Source organism: Leucoraja erinacea, unplaced genomic scaffold (genome assembly GCF_028641065.1).
Source record: "Leucoraja erinacea ecotype New England unplaced genomic scaffold, Leri_hhj_1 Leri_91S, whole genome shotgun sequence".
NCBI lineage: Eukaryota > Metazoa > Chordata > Chondrichthyes > Rajiformes > Rajidae > Leucoraja > Leucoraja erinaceus.
Genome location: NW_026576861.1, coordinates 129,646 through 144,985, shown reverse-complemented (window position 1 = coordinate 144,985; position 15,340 = coordinate 129,646). Strand labels below are relative to the sequence as shown.

Genomic DNA, 15,340 nt, shown 5'->3' with positions numbered 1-15,340 from the left:
GAAGAAAACGGACATTACACCATTAATCATCAGAGGAAACTGTGTGGAGAGGGTGGCGGATTTCCGCTTCCTGGGAATCCACATTGAGGAGGACCTGACGTGGAGCGTGAACACCTCTGCGCTGCTGAAAAAGGTCCAGCAGAGACTGCACTTCCTGAGGGTGCTCAGGAAGAATAACATCAATCAGAGACTGCTGCTGTCCTTTTATCGGTGCTCCATTGAGAGCATCCTAACATACTGTGTATGTGTATGCGTATGGTATACCATTTGCACAGCGGCTCAGAGGAAAGCGCTCCAGAGGGCCATTGACAACGCCCAGATGATTGTCGGCTGCCCTTTCCTCGCCTTAGAGGACCTACACAGTTCCCACTGTCTCAAGAAATCCCAGAACATTATAAAGGACATTTCCCACCCCGGACACTCCCTGCTTGAACTGTTGCCGTCAGGCAGACGGTACAGATCAATGAGGACAAGGACAAACACTCAAAAACAGTTTTTATCCCACAGCCATAACTACACTTAATATAGCCACCAAATGAGTGCAGGTGTGCTACATACCAAAGGGATTGTGCAGTCAACAGAAGAATGTATGGTTGTGTGTTTATGCTTGTTTTCTTCATGTTATTTATTTTAGTTGTTTATTTCCGATATTCTCTTTTACGTACCGTTAGCTTTTAGATAATGTGTGTTGTGGGGTAAATGAAACTTTCGCTACTCGTAATTAACTTAACTTTATTTAAGCTTTAAGCAACTTATTTCTTTAATACATAAACTCAGAAACGTCTGGCAAACATGGCTGATTCCGCAGGCTTTTCCCGCCCAAAATACTTCGCACATGCGCACACTCCGGAAATGTCCTGCGCATGCGAACACTCTAGAAGATCTCCGCACATGCGCACATGCGCCCACTTCAATGTGTGAATGGAGCACTGACTGGTTGGCATTTTTAATTTAGTTGTACATGTTTACATGTTATAATGACAATAAAGAACCTATCCTATCCTATCCTCCACCGAGGCAGAGAATTCCACAGACTCACCACTCTCAGAAAAAGTGTTTCCTCGTCTCCGTTCTAAATGGCTTACTCCTTATTCTTAAACTGTGGCCCCTGGTTCTGGACTCCCCCATCCATGTTTCCTGCCTCTAGTGTTTCCAACCCCTTAACAATCTTATATGTTTCAATGAGATACCCTCTCATCCTTCTAAACTCCAGAGTGTACAAGCCCAGCCGCTCCATTCTCTCAGCATATGACAGTCCCGCCATCCCGGGAATTAACCTTGTACTTGGACAGGTACTGTACATGGATGTAAAAGGTTTAGAGGGACATGGTCCAAATGCAGGCAGGTGGGACTAGCGGCGATGGGGAATCTTGGTCAGCAGGGATAAGTTGGGCCAAAGGGTCTGTTTCTATGCTTTCTGACTCTAGGACAATAATTTCGATTTGGTTTGTATTTGAAGGAGGCCATTTGGCCCAAACAGAAAGTGCGAGCTTTCTCAAATGCAATACTTTATTTTAGTTCAAAGATACATCATAGAAACAGGCCCTTCAGCCCATCGGTAAACCGTTCGCACGAGTTCTATGTTATCCCGCTTTCTTACCCACCCCCGCCATTTCACAGAGGCCAATCACAGTTCTATTGGGGGGAAATATATGGCGGCATGGCTGACAGAGACCCGGGTTTGATCCTGACCTCGGGTGCTGTCTGTGTGGAGTTTGCATGTTCTCCCTGTGACCACATGGGTTTCTTCCGGATGCTCCGGCTTCCCCCACATCCCAAAGACGCGCGGGTTTGCAGGTTATCTGGCTCTCTGTAAAATTGCCCCCAGTGTGTGGGGAGAGGATGAGGAAGTTGGATAACACAGACCTAGTGTGCAGGAAGGAACGGCAGATGCTGCTTTAAACCAAAGATCGACACAAAACCTGGAGTAACTCAATGGGACAGGCAGCATCTCTGGAGAGAAGGAATGGGTGACGTTTCGGGTCGAGGCTGGTTAGGGATAAAGGAAACGGGAGATATAGACAGTGATGCAGAGAGATATAGACAATTAATAAAATATATGCAAAGAAGTAGCGATGATGAAGGAGACAGGCCGTTGTTAGCTGTTTATTGGGTGAAAACAAGAAGCTGGTGTGACTTGGGTGGGGGAGGGGTGGAGAGAGAGGGAATGCCTCTGTTTGGCCTCTTTCCCAAGGATGTATGAAGTGGAGATGGAATCGATGGTGGGGAGGTCTGGACTCCCTGATGGACTGGGTGACATCCACGACTTTTTAAACATTTTGTAGATCTCTGGAGCGCAGAAGGTTAAGGGGGAACTTGATAGAGGTCTTTAAAATGATGAGAGGGATAGACAGAGTTGACGTGGATAAGCTTTTCCCTTTGAGAATAGGGAAGATTCAAACAAGAGGACATGACTTCAGAATTAAGGGACAGAAGTTTAGGGGTAATATGAGGGGGAACTTCTTTACTCAGAGAGTGGTAGCGGTGTGGAATGAGCTTCCAGTGGAAGTGGTGGAGGCAGGTTCATTGGTATCATTTAAAAATAAATTGGATAGGCATATGGATGAGAAGGGAATGGAGGGTTATGGTATGAGTGCAGGCAGGTGGGACTAAGGGGAAAAAAAGTTTGCTCGGCATGGACTTGTTGGGCCGAGATGGCCTGTTTCCGTGCTGTAATTGTTATATGGTTATATGGTTATATGGTTATATGGTTATATGATATGCTCTTGATTTGTATGGGCGTCGGGGGTTATGGGGAGAAGGCAGGAGAATGGGGTTGAGAGGGAGAGATAGATCAGCCATGATTCAATTGCGGAGTAGACCTGTTGGAGGCTTCTTGGTTTTCTTGGGTCTTGGTGTCTTGGTCCTCCAAAATATTCCAAATGGAATTTAAACTGGAGGTGGTGAAGGGAGGGCTTAAGCCAGAAAGGGTTATTGGGAAAAAAGAGCTACTTTAAATTTAGATGCATCTGGTTGGGGAACTATAGTTGGGTGGAGATTATTCCATGCTTTAATTGTGCGGGGGAAGAACGAATTGCTGTACACATCTGTCTTTGTGGCTGGGATCACAAAGTGGATCGAATGCTTAATTCTACTCCTATGACTGGTTTTGATCCGTGTCTGATTTTGCATCCATAATCCATGTCAGGTTTCCACACTATCACCTGGTGGAATGTGGGCAGCCATGTTAGTTAGTTGAACCTACAGTACTCATTTTGATGGTCTCTATATGTATTCTAATTAAAGTACTTCTTATGATATATAATGACTCTGTACCAATAGTAAGTAGACAAAAATGCTGGAGAAACTCAGCGGGTGAGGCAGCATCTATGGAGTGAAGGAATAGGTGCCGTTTCGGGTCATGACTCTTCTGCAATATCAATATTCAAGATCTACCATTAGTCCTTTGCACAGACTAATCTTGTTGCAGTCTTCAGGAGCCTGAAGACGGCAACAACCAGGTTCAGGAATAGCTACTTCCCCACAGCCATCAGGCTATTAAACCTGGCTCAGTCAAAACTCTGATTATTAATAACCCATTGTCTGTTATTTGCACTTTATCATTTTATTTATTCATGTGTGTATATATTTATATTATAGTATATGGATACACTGATCTGTTTTGTAGTCAATGCCTACTATGTTCTGTTGTGCTGAAGCAAAGCAAGAATTTCATTGTCCTATCAGGGACACATGACAATAAACTCTCTTGAACTTGAACTTCAGGAATTTTTTGAGAATGTAACTGAGAAAATGGACGAGGAAGGGCCAGTGGATGTAGTGCACCTGGACTTTCAAAAAGCATTTGATAAGGTCCCACATAGGAGATTAGTGGGCAAAATTAAAGCATATGGTATAGGGGGTAGAGTGCTGACATGGATAGAAAATTGGTTGGCAGACAGGAAACAAAGAGTAGGGATTAGCATAAAGGCTTAATTCTACTCCAATAACTTTTGAACTCATGAATTTATAATTGCACAGGTTGTCTAGGAAACTTTGAAAGGAGGTGGATTACTGACTTGCAGAAGGCCTACACTCTGTCGTTTTATGTTGCTAAAACTGCTCTTTTATGCAGCCATTGGTAATGCACAGAGCGTGGAGTGACATTTGGGAGAACAGCTTGCATCAGATCGTGAAGTGAAGTGAGAGTTCGGCTGATGTTGTTCATCAAAACCATTCCAGCGGAGTGTTCACATTTAATTTCCTAATTTGAGTAAACCCAAAGCAAGCTCTCTGTCACAGATGGATCATCTGTCATATTGGCTCGCCTGTTGGTTTTCAAGTGTAAATGTTTAATATTTTCCCGAAGACATGCTGCTCTAATACTGGCATTCGATTCATCTGCTTTAGTAACGTGTGCAATTACTGGTGGCAGCTGATGAAAGTCTCAACCAGCACTAATATCTTCCACTACATGGAGCGGGATGTAGTACAGGAACAGGCCCTTCAGCCCACATTCCCCGTGCTGAACATAATGCCAAGATGAATGACTCTTATCTGATTCCATGTGATCCATATCCCTCAATTTCCTGCATTCCTATCTTAAAACCTCTTAAATGCCACTATTACACAGTAGACAATAGGTGCAGGAGTAGGCCATTCGGCCCTTCGAGCCAGCACCGCCATTCAATGTGATCATGGCTGATCATCCACAATCAGTACCCCGTTCCTGCCTTCTCCCCATATCCCCTGACTCCGCTATTTTTAAGAGCCCTATGTAGCTCTCTCTTGAAAGCATCCAGAGAACCTGCCTCCACCGCCCTATTGTATCTCCCTCTGCAACCACCCCAGCATGTTCCAGACAAGTTAATGCGTGCTAGGAGTAGAATTAGGCCATTCAGCCATCGAGTCTACTCTGCCGTTCAATCATGGCCTATCTGCCTCAGCCTCACAACCCCATTCTCCTGCCTTCTCCCCTTGACACCCGTACTAATCAAGAACCTGGCAATCTCTGCTTTAAGAAATATCCGATGACTTGGCCTCCACAGTGACTGTGACAATGAACTCCACAGACTCATCACCCTCGAGCTAAAGGAATTCCACCTCATCGCCCTTCTAAAGGTATGTCCTTTTGTTCTGAGGCTCTGGCCTCTGGTCCTAGACGTCCTGGCTAAATCCTCGTAAATCTTCTCTGCACCATATCCATCTTGACAGCATCTTTCCTGTAACTCGGTGCCTGGTACTGTACACAATGCTCTAAATGCGGGCTCCCCCAATTTGAGGAAGGACATTATTGCTATTGAGGGAGTGCAGCGTAGGTTTACAAGGTTAACTCCCGGGATGGAGGGACTGTCATATGCTGAGAGAATGGATTCAGATTCAGATTCAATTTTAATTGTCATTGTCAGTGTACAGTACAGAGACAACGAAATGCATTTAGCATCTCCCTGGAAGAGCGACATAGCAAATGATTTGAATAAATAATAATAAGTGTCCGGATGGGGGTGGTGATTGGCAGTCACCGAGGTACGTTGTTGAGTAGAGTGATAGCCGCCGGGAAGAAGCTGTTCCTCGACCTGCTGGTTTGGCAACGGAGAGACCTGTAGCGCCTCCCGGATGGTAGGAGGGTAAACGGTCCATGGTTGGGGTGAGAGCAGTCCTTGGCGATGCTGAGCGCCCTCCGCAGACAACGCTTGCTTTGGACAGACTCAATGGAGGGAAGCGTGGAACCGGTGATGCATTGGGCAATTTTCACCACCCTCTGCAATGCCTTCCAGTCGGAGACAGACCAGTTGCCATACCATACTGTGATGCAGTTGGTATGGAGCAGCTGGGCTTGTACACTCTGGAGTTTAGAAGGATGAGAGGGTATCTCATTGAAACATATAGGACTGTTAAGGGCTTGGACACACTAGAGGCAGGAAACATGTTCCCGATGTTGGGAGAGTCCAGAACCAGGGGCCACAGTTTAAGAATAAGAAGTAAGCCATTTAGATCGGAGACGAGGAAACACTTTTTTCTCACAGAGAGTGGTGAGTCTGTGGAATTCTCTGCCTCAGACGGCAGAGAATTCAGTTCTTTGGATGTTTTTAAGAGAGAGCTAGATAGAGCTCTTAAATATAGTGGAGTCAGGGGATATGGGGGAGAAGGCAGGAACGGGGTACTGATTGTAGATGATCAGCCATGATCACATTGAATGGCGGTGCTGGCTCGAAGGGCCGAACGGCCTACTCCTGCCCCTATTGTCTATTGTCTATTGTCAGACAGCACCCGTAGTCGGGATCGAACCCTGGTCTCCGGCGCTGCGTTCGCTGTAAGGCAGCAACTCTACCGCTGCGCCACCGTGACCGCCCACCAATATGCGCTCACATATGAATTCTGGCTCAGTTGAATGAGCCCAGTAAATTTGGGATGTACAAATGGAACATGAACCATCAATGCATTTTATATTTCTCAGTGGCCAGTTTAAAGAAGATTATCCTAGGCAGTGAAATGGCCCAGCATCCTTTATCACATAGGCTGCAATTTCAGAAATGTAATCTCCAAAGCATTTGATGGCTAAGCTGATTTGTGTTGTCAGCTCAATAAACTAAACACAGGAAAAATGCATTTAAAAGCTGTAATCCGCAGTCTGTAATGGGGTCATGGTGATTGAGGAAGTCTTCAGCATTGTATCTGAGATAGAGGTCAGTTCATTCAAACAGAGTCACAGCCATGCAGCACGGAAACAGGCCCTTTGGCCCAACTTGCCCATGCCATCCAAGACGCTCCAGATACGCTAGTCCTTCCTGCCTGCGTTTGGCCCGTATCCCTCTAAACCTTGTGTGGGAAGGAACTGGTTTAAACCGAAGACAGACACAAAAATCTGGAGTAACTCAGCAGATCAGGGTAGCATCACTGGAGAAAAGGAATAGGTGACGTTTCAGGTCGAGACCCTTCTTCGACACCTGGTATAGGCATTCACAGAGTGGATGTTGGAGAGGATGTTCCCACTGGTGGGAGAGCCTAGGACTTGAGGGCACAGCCTCAGAATTAAAGGGCGCTCTTTTAGAAAGGAGGTGAGGAGGAACTTCTTTAGTCAGAGGGTGGTGAATTTGTGGAACTCATTGCCACAGAGGGCTGTGGAGGCCAAGTCAGTGGATATTTTTAAGGCAGGGATAGACAAGTTCTTGATTAGAACGGGTGTCAAGGGCTATGGGGAGAAGGCAGGAAAATGGGATTAGGAGGCAGAGATCAGCCATGATTGAATGGCGGAGTGGACTCGATGGGCCGAATGGCCTAATTCTACTCCTACAACTTGTGAACTTGTGAACTGACCCAGGGAGGGAGTCGGGGGAAACTTTTTTTTCCAATCTCTTTCCCTGCCGGAGATGCGATTGTTTTCCGTATCGTATCTCCGGTCGCTCTGCGGCCTAACATCGTGGTGCTGGCGGCCTCGCTCGGGACTGACTTTGAGCCCCACCGCGGGGACCAAAAACCTCTACCATCGGGGCTAGTACCTTGCCTGGGATTGCTCCACCCGCGGCCTGCAGATTTTACCATCGAGAGCTCGCAGTCTCGGGTAGAAACCGTAGATGCCAACGACGCAGACGGTTTCGACCAGCCCCGACTCGGGGTCCGATCGCTGGCGAAGGGGGTGCTGGGATTCCCCCCCCGATGCAGGAGCTCGTTCGCCCCGACGACGAGGGCTCGACCACCGGCTACGGGAGCGAAGATCACCCGTCAACAGACGGCTCGAGACCCCCGACCGTGGGAGAACAAAGAAGGGAAGAGATTGAACCTTTTTTTTTCGCCTTCCATTACAGTGAGGAATGTGGAGGAGTCACTGTGGTGGATGTTTGTGTTAAAATGTATTTTGTGTGTTCTGTTGCTTTTTTATTTGTATGACTGACTTGGCAACTGAAATTCCTCGTATGTTGCAAAACATACTTGATTAATAAAGTGTTATTGTATTGTATTGTAAACTGGAACAACATGCAGAACACTTGCAGTGACAAGGAACAGGTCAGGAACGAGACAGCAGCTCTACCTGCTGCGCCACAGTGCCGCCCTGACTAATCTCCAGACTATTAATATGGAGATACATTCAAATACCATCACGACATCTGTCAATTCTAATTCCAAAAAATCTGCCGGAGGAAGCTTACACAAGTAAAGCCAGCTACAAAATAACTACACTGGCGCTTAAAACCATAATGTCATTGAGTGAAGAAAATATTCTTATGTGTTTGAGGTTGAGCCTAATTTGAGGAAGGACATTCTTGCTATTGAGGGAGTGCAGCGTAGGTTTACAAGGTTAATTCCCGGGATGGCGGGACTGTCATATGCTGAGAGAATGGAGCAGCTGGGCTTGTATACTCTGGAGTTTAGAAGGATGAGAGGATATCTCATTGAAACATATAAGATTGTTAAGGGCTTGGACACGCTAGAGGCAGGAAACATGTTCCCGTTGTTGGGGGAGTCCTGAACCAGGGGCTACACAGTTTAAGAATAAGGAGTAAGCCATTTAGAACGGGGACGAGGAAACACTTTTTCTCACAGAGAGTGGTGAGTGTGGAATTCTCTGCTTCAGAGGGCGGTGGAGGCAGGTTCTCTGGATGCTTTCAAGAGAGAGCTAGATAGGGCTCTTAAAGATAGTGGAGTCAGGGGATATGGGGAAGGCAGGAAGGGGGTACTGATTGTGGATGATCAGCCTTGATCACATTGAATGGTAATGCTGGCTCGAAGGGCCGAATGGCCTACTCCTGCTCCCATTGTCTATTGTCAATGGTCTATTGTTCCTATAAGAAAATATGGTGATAACCAGAAGATCCAGAGGATTGTTCTGAAATATATTAGCAAACTATTCAGTTCAAGGACCACCTAGAGATGATCAATAATAGATCGCATGGTTGGATATTTTTTCACACTAAAGGTGGTGGGTGTATGGAACGATCTGCCAGAGAAGGTAGTTGAGGCCGGGACTATCCCAACGTTTAAGAAACAGTTAGACAGGTACATGGATGTTGCTGCCTCACAGCGCCAGAGACCCTGGTTCCACCCTGACTACGGGTGCCGTCTGTACGGAGTTTGTACGTTCTCCCTGGGTTTTCTCCAAGTGTTCCTCCCACATAGGTTTAAAGTGAATGGGGATAGATTTTAAAAGGAATCTGAGGGGTAGCGTTTTCACACAAGGGGTGGTGGGTGTATGTAGCGAGCTGCCAGAAGAGATAATTGAGGCACAGTCTATCCCAATGTTTACGAAACAGTTAGAAAGGTACATAGATAGGACAGGTTTGGATAGATATGGACCAAGCGCAGGCAGGTGGGACTAGTGTAGCTGGAGCATGTTGGTCAGTGTGGGCAAGTTGGGCCGAAGGGCCTGTTTCCATACTGTATCACTCTATGACTCTATGATTCAATTTACTAGAACTGCTCTTTATTTTTCAGTGCAAAATTCTCAACTACATTCCTTTTGAAATCTTGACATTGTGTGCGGAGAAATCCGTACTACTCTTGTTTATTATAATATTTACAGTGTACTATGCTTACATATTCTGTTGTGCTGCTGCAAGTAAGAATTCCATTGTTCTATCTAGGACACATGACAATAAAACACTCTCGATTCTGAAAGATCTGTAGCTGGTTCTCTCAAACAGAAGAGGTTCAGACATAAGGTCTCGTATTAGCAGGGATATCCCGTATATTGGGAGCACCTCAAGGCTGCGTGCTCAGCCCCGTGCTGTACTCACTCTACACCCATGACAGCATAGCCGGACATAGTGCGAACTCCTTCATCAAGTTCGCTGACGACACCACTGTTGTGGGGCGTATCACTGATGGGGACGAGTCAGAGTATAGAACTGAGATCGACCGACTGACCAAATGGTGCCAGCACAATAACCTGGCCCTCAACACCAGCAAAACCAAGGAACTGATTGTGGACTTTGAAAGGGGTAGGATGGGACCCACAATCCCGTTTATATCAACGGGACGAGGGTGGAAAGGGTCAAGAGCTTCAAATTCCTGGGCGTGCATATTTCCGAAGATCTTTCCTGGTCCCAGCACACTGATGCAATTATAAAGAAAGCACATCAGCGCCTCTACTTCCTGAGAAGATTACGGAGAGTCGGATTGTCAAGGAGGACTCTCTCTAACTTCTACAGGTGCACAGTAGAGAGCATGCTGACCGGTTGCATCATGGCTTGGTTCGGCAACTTGAACGTCCAGGAGCGGAAAAGACTACAGAAAGTTGTGACCACTGCCCAGTCCATCACCGGCTCTGACCTCCCCACCGTCGAAGGGATCTATCGCAGTCGCTGCCTCAAAAATGCTGCCATCAAGGACCCACACCATCCTGGCCACACACTCATCTCTCTGCTGCCATCAAGTAGAAGGTACAGGAGCCTGAAATCTATTACATCCAGGTTCAGGAACATAGAAACATAGAAATTAGCTGCAGGAGTAGGCCATTCGGCCCTTCGAGACTGCACCGCCATTCAATATGATCATGGCTGATCATCCAACTCAGTATCCCGTACCTGCCTTCTCTCCATACCCCCTGATCCCCTTAGCCACAAGGGCCACATCTAACTCCCTCTTAAATATAGCCAATGAACTGGCCTCAACTACCCTCTGCGGCAGAGAGTTCCAGAGATTCACCACTCTCTGTGTGAAAAAAGTTTTTCTCATCTCGGTTTTAAAGGATTTCCCCCTTATCCTTAAGCTGTGGCCCCTTGTCCTGGACTTCCCCAACATAGAAACATAGAAACATAGAAATTAGGTGCAGGAGTAGGCCATTCGGCCCTTCGAGCCTGCACCGCCATTTAATATGATCATGGCTGATCATCCAACTCAGTATCCCGTACCTGCCTTTTCTCCATACCCTCTGATCCCCTTGGCCACAAGGGCCACATCTAACTCCCTCTTAAATATAGCCAATGAACTGGCCTCAACTACCCTCTGTGGCAGAGAGTTCCATAGATTCACCACTCTCTGTGTGAAAAAAGTTCTCCTCATCTCGGTTTTAAAGGATTTCCCCCGTATCCTTAAGCTGTGACCCCTTGTCCTGGACTTCCCCAACATCGGAAACAATCTTCCCGCATCTAGCCTGTCCAACCCCTTAAGAATTTTGTAAGTTTCTATAAGATCCCCTCTCAATCTCCTAAATTCTAGAGAGTATAAACCAAGTCTATCCAGTCTTTCTTCATAAGACAGTCCTGACATCCCAGGAATCAGTCTGGTGAACCTTCTCTGCACTCCCTCTATGGCAATAATGTCCTTCCTCAGATTTGGAGACCAAAACTGCACGCAATACTCCAGGTGTGGTCTCACCAAGACCCTATACAACTGCAGTAGAACCTCCCTGCTCCTATACTCAAATCCTCTTGCTATGAAAGCCAACATGCCATTCGCTTTCTTTACTGCCTGCTGCACCTGCATGCCTACCTTCAATGACTGGTGTACCATGACACCCAGGTCTCGCTGCATCTCCCCCTTTCCCAATCGGCCACCGTTTAGATAATAATCTGCTTTCCCGTTTTGCCACCAAAATGGATAACCTCACATTTATCCACATTAAACTGCATCTGCCAAACATTTGCCCACTCACCCAGCCTATCCAAGTCACCTTGCAGTCTCCTAGCATCCTCCTCACACCTAACACTGCCCCCCAGCTTAGTGTCATCCGCAAACTTGGAGATATTGCCTTCAATTCCCTCATCCAGATCATTAATATATATTGTAAATAGCTGGGGTCCCAGTACTGAGCCTTGCGGTACCCCACTAGTCACTGCCTGCCATTGTGAAAAGGACCCGTTTACTCCTACTCTTTGCTTCCTGTTTGCCAGCCAGTTCTCTATCCACATCAATACTGAACCCCCAATGCCATGTGCTTTAAGTTTGTATACTAATCTCTTATGTGGGACCTTGTCGAAAGCCTTCTGGAAGTCCAGATACACCACATCCACTGGTTCTCCCCTATCCACGCTACTAGTTACATCCTCGAAAAATTCTATAAGATTCGTCAGACATGATTTACCTTTCGTAAATCCATGCTGACTTTGTCCAATGATTTCACCACTTTCTAAATGTGCTGCTATCCCATCTTTAATAACTGACTCTAGCAGTTTCCCCACTACCGATGTTAGGCTAACTGGTCTGTAATTCCCCGTTTTCTCTCTCCCTCCCTTCTTAAAAAGTGGGGTTACGTTTGCTACCCGCCAATCCTCTGGAACTACTCCAGAATCTAAGGAGTTTTGAAAGATTATTACTAATGCATCCACTATTTCTGGAGCTACTTCCTTAAGTACTCTGGGATGCAGCCTATCTGGCCCTGGGGATTTATCGGCCTTTAATCCATTCAATTTACCCAACACCACTTCCCGACTAACCTGGATTTCACTCAATTCCTCCACCTCCTTTGACCCGCGGGCCCCTGCTATTTCCGGCAGATCATTTATGTCTTCCTTAGTGAAGACGGAACCAAAGTAGTTATTCAATTGGTCCGCCATATCCTTGTTCCCCATGATCAACTCACCTGTTTCTGACTGCAAGGGACCTACATTTGTTTTAACTAATCTCTTTCTTTTCACATATCTATAAAAACTTTTGCAGTCAGATTTTATGTTCACTGCCAGTTTTCTTTCATAATCCATTTTTCCTTTTCTAATTAAGCCCTTCGTCCTCCTCTGCTGGTCTCTGAATTTCTCCCAGTCCTCCGGTATGCTGCTTTTTCTGGCTAGTTTGTACGCATCATCCTTTGCTTTGATACTATCCCTGATTTCCCTTGTTATCCATGGATGCACTACCTTCCCTGATTTATTCTTTTGCCAAACTGGGATTGCCAACATCGGGATTGCCAACATCGGGAGCAATCTTCCTGCATCTAGCCTGTCCAACCCCTTAAGAATTTTGTAAGTTTCTATAAGATCCCCTCTCAATCTCCTAAATGCTAGAGAGTACAAGCCGAGTCTATCAAGTCTTTCTTCATAAGACAGTCCTGACATCCCAGGAATCAGTCTGGTGAACCTTCGCTGTACTCCCTCTATGGCAATAATGTCCTTCCTCAGATTTGGAGACCAAAACTGTACGCAATACTCCAGGTGTGGTCTCACCAAGACCCTGTACAACTGCAGTAGAACCTCCCTGCTCCTATACTCAAATCCTTTTGCTATGAAAGAACAGCTACTTCCCCACAGCCATCAGGCTATTAAACTAACCAACAAATAGACTCTGAACAATAACAGCCTATTGCACCTTATCTGTTTATTTATTGTGTATATACATGGTCTGTGCTATATAGACACACTGAACTTTTATCTCCTGTTCTGTATTATGTTTACATATTGTGTTGTGCTGCAGCAAGCAAGAATATCATTGTCCTATCTGGGACACATGACAATAAAACTCTATTGACACTTGACTTAAGTTGGTTTGTCCCGTACGGGACCGCCCTTGTCCCGTATTTGACCGTTACTACTCGGGTCGAGGGGACTGTGGGGTCGGAGCGCCACGTCCAGCCTCCGCCTCACCCGTCCCGATGTAGTGCAGCCCATGGAGTGCAGCAGCAGCAGCAGCAGCGCCTCGCCCGTGGCCCCGTCGGTCGGCAGCCCGGCCAGCTGTCCGACCTTCAGACCTTCGCTTACCGCCGACACCACCACCACCCCTCCTTCTCATGGGCCGATCATTGGTTCATGAGTTGGATGGGATGTCGGGCCAAAACTCCTCAGCTGGCCCACCGGCTGGGCTTTGTGTACAGTCCGGCACCCGGGCCAACTCATCATTCCTCCAGCCACGACCGAGTCGGTCAACGAATTGCCGTGGGGAATTTGTCCGGTATTTTGACCTATCGTCCCTTATTTGGCAGTGGGAAAGTTGGCGACCCGATATCATACAGCAGGTTAATCCTGCTCATGCCATTTTGCAATGGGTTGACATGGGTTGTAGAGAGAGTAAAATCACACCCAGGTGTAAATAATAGAAGCAAATCAGTCGGCGTCACTTACCATGAGGTCCCGCCGCGTCTGGAAGGTGTTGATGTAGTTGACGTAATGCGAGACTTCCATCTGACTGAGAATGGCTGTCATGCAGGCCACATAATTGCTCTGGAGAGAGAAAGAGAACAAACATATTCACATTGAGAGCTCACCATCATCACAATGAAAGAACAACTGGATCACTCGCTGTCGAACCCTCGTCAGTAGTTACGAGGACTGTCACGTGACGTCATGGGTTAAGGGGAGTGTCCTGCCACATCAGCAGATCTTACCGAGAGACCGTTAGTCAACAAGTAGCTGAGCTTAAGTCAACTCCCTCGCTCAGCAGCAGCAGCAGCAGCAGCAATGACTCCGATGTTAGAGAGTCCCAAACGCACATGCTTGTTAAACATATTTTGCTAATAAAGTAACCGTTTGATCATGAAGTTTGGACTCGCTACAAATGACATTTGGGAAACAGTACGTGCACAAGAAATTTTAAGTCATCGAGTCACACCATGGAAACAGGTCCTTCTGCCCAACTCATCCATTCCCACCAACGTGCCCCCCCCCCCACCCGATCTAAGCTCGTCTCACCTGCCTGCAATTGACCCATATCCCTCCAAACCTTTCATGTCAATGCACCTGTCAAACGACGGAGCGTTTGTGGTCGCTGTTGGGTCTGGATGGAGGTGTTGATGGAGTAGGCCGCTGGGGCAGCCTGGGGCTCCATTAGACCCAAAGGCCGAGCACGTGGGTCGGACGCGGCCTGCTGTGGCACAGAGAGGTGGAACAGCGGCGAATGACATCAACATCATCGCCAGGCCAGGCCGATAACAACTGTTGTTATTGTACCGGCTTGAACCACCTCCTCCGGCAAGTTGTTCCATATATCCTCCACCCTCTGAGTGAAAAGATGCCTCTCAGGTTCCTACTAGATCTTGCCTCTCCCAATATATCCAAAGGTGCAACTCCAGAGCCAATAAGATCATGGGGGACCCCTTCCACCCCTGCAACGGACTGTTTCAGCTGCTGCGGTCAGGCAAACGCCTCCGTTGCCATGCTGTGAGAACGGAGAGGATGAGAAGGAGTTTCTTCCCAGAGGCCATTCGGACTGTAAACTCCTATCTCACCAGGGACTAACTTTACTGAACCATTCTACTGCCTTTTTTAAATTGCTGGGGGGGGGATTTTCCCTTTTTATTTCCCTTTTTCCTTCCTCCCACAATATGTAATATGTAAAAGAATATATGATTCTGTTCCATTCTGTTTGTAGTTTGTTTGTCTATTTGCACAAAGTCCGCGAGCATCGCCACTTTTCATTTCACTGCACATCTCGTATGTGTATGTGACAAATAAACTTGACTTGACGACTTGACTTCTTTCCCAAAGGCCCTTCGGCCCCCCCCAAGTTCAAGCCGACCAGCGATCCCCGCACACGAGCA

At 46.9% G+C, this 15,340-nt stretch overlaps 1 protein-coding gene across 1 annotated transcript in view; it reads right to left on the bottom strand.

The window, feature by feature from the left end:
* LOC129695037 (dedicator of cytokinesis protein 2-like) overlaps nt 1-14,054 on the bottom strand; it is a 286,209-nt gene extending 272,155 nt beyond the window's left edge. The window contains exon 1 of the mRNA XM_055631797.1: nt 13,926-14,054. Coding sequence (XP_055487772.1) covers nt 13,926-14,006 — 81 coding nt within the window. The 5' untranslated portion in view covers nt 14,007-14,054. The remainder of the gene's footprint in view (nt 1-13,925) is intronic.
* Nucleotides 14,055-15,340: the final 1,286 nt, after the last annotated feature.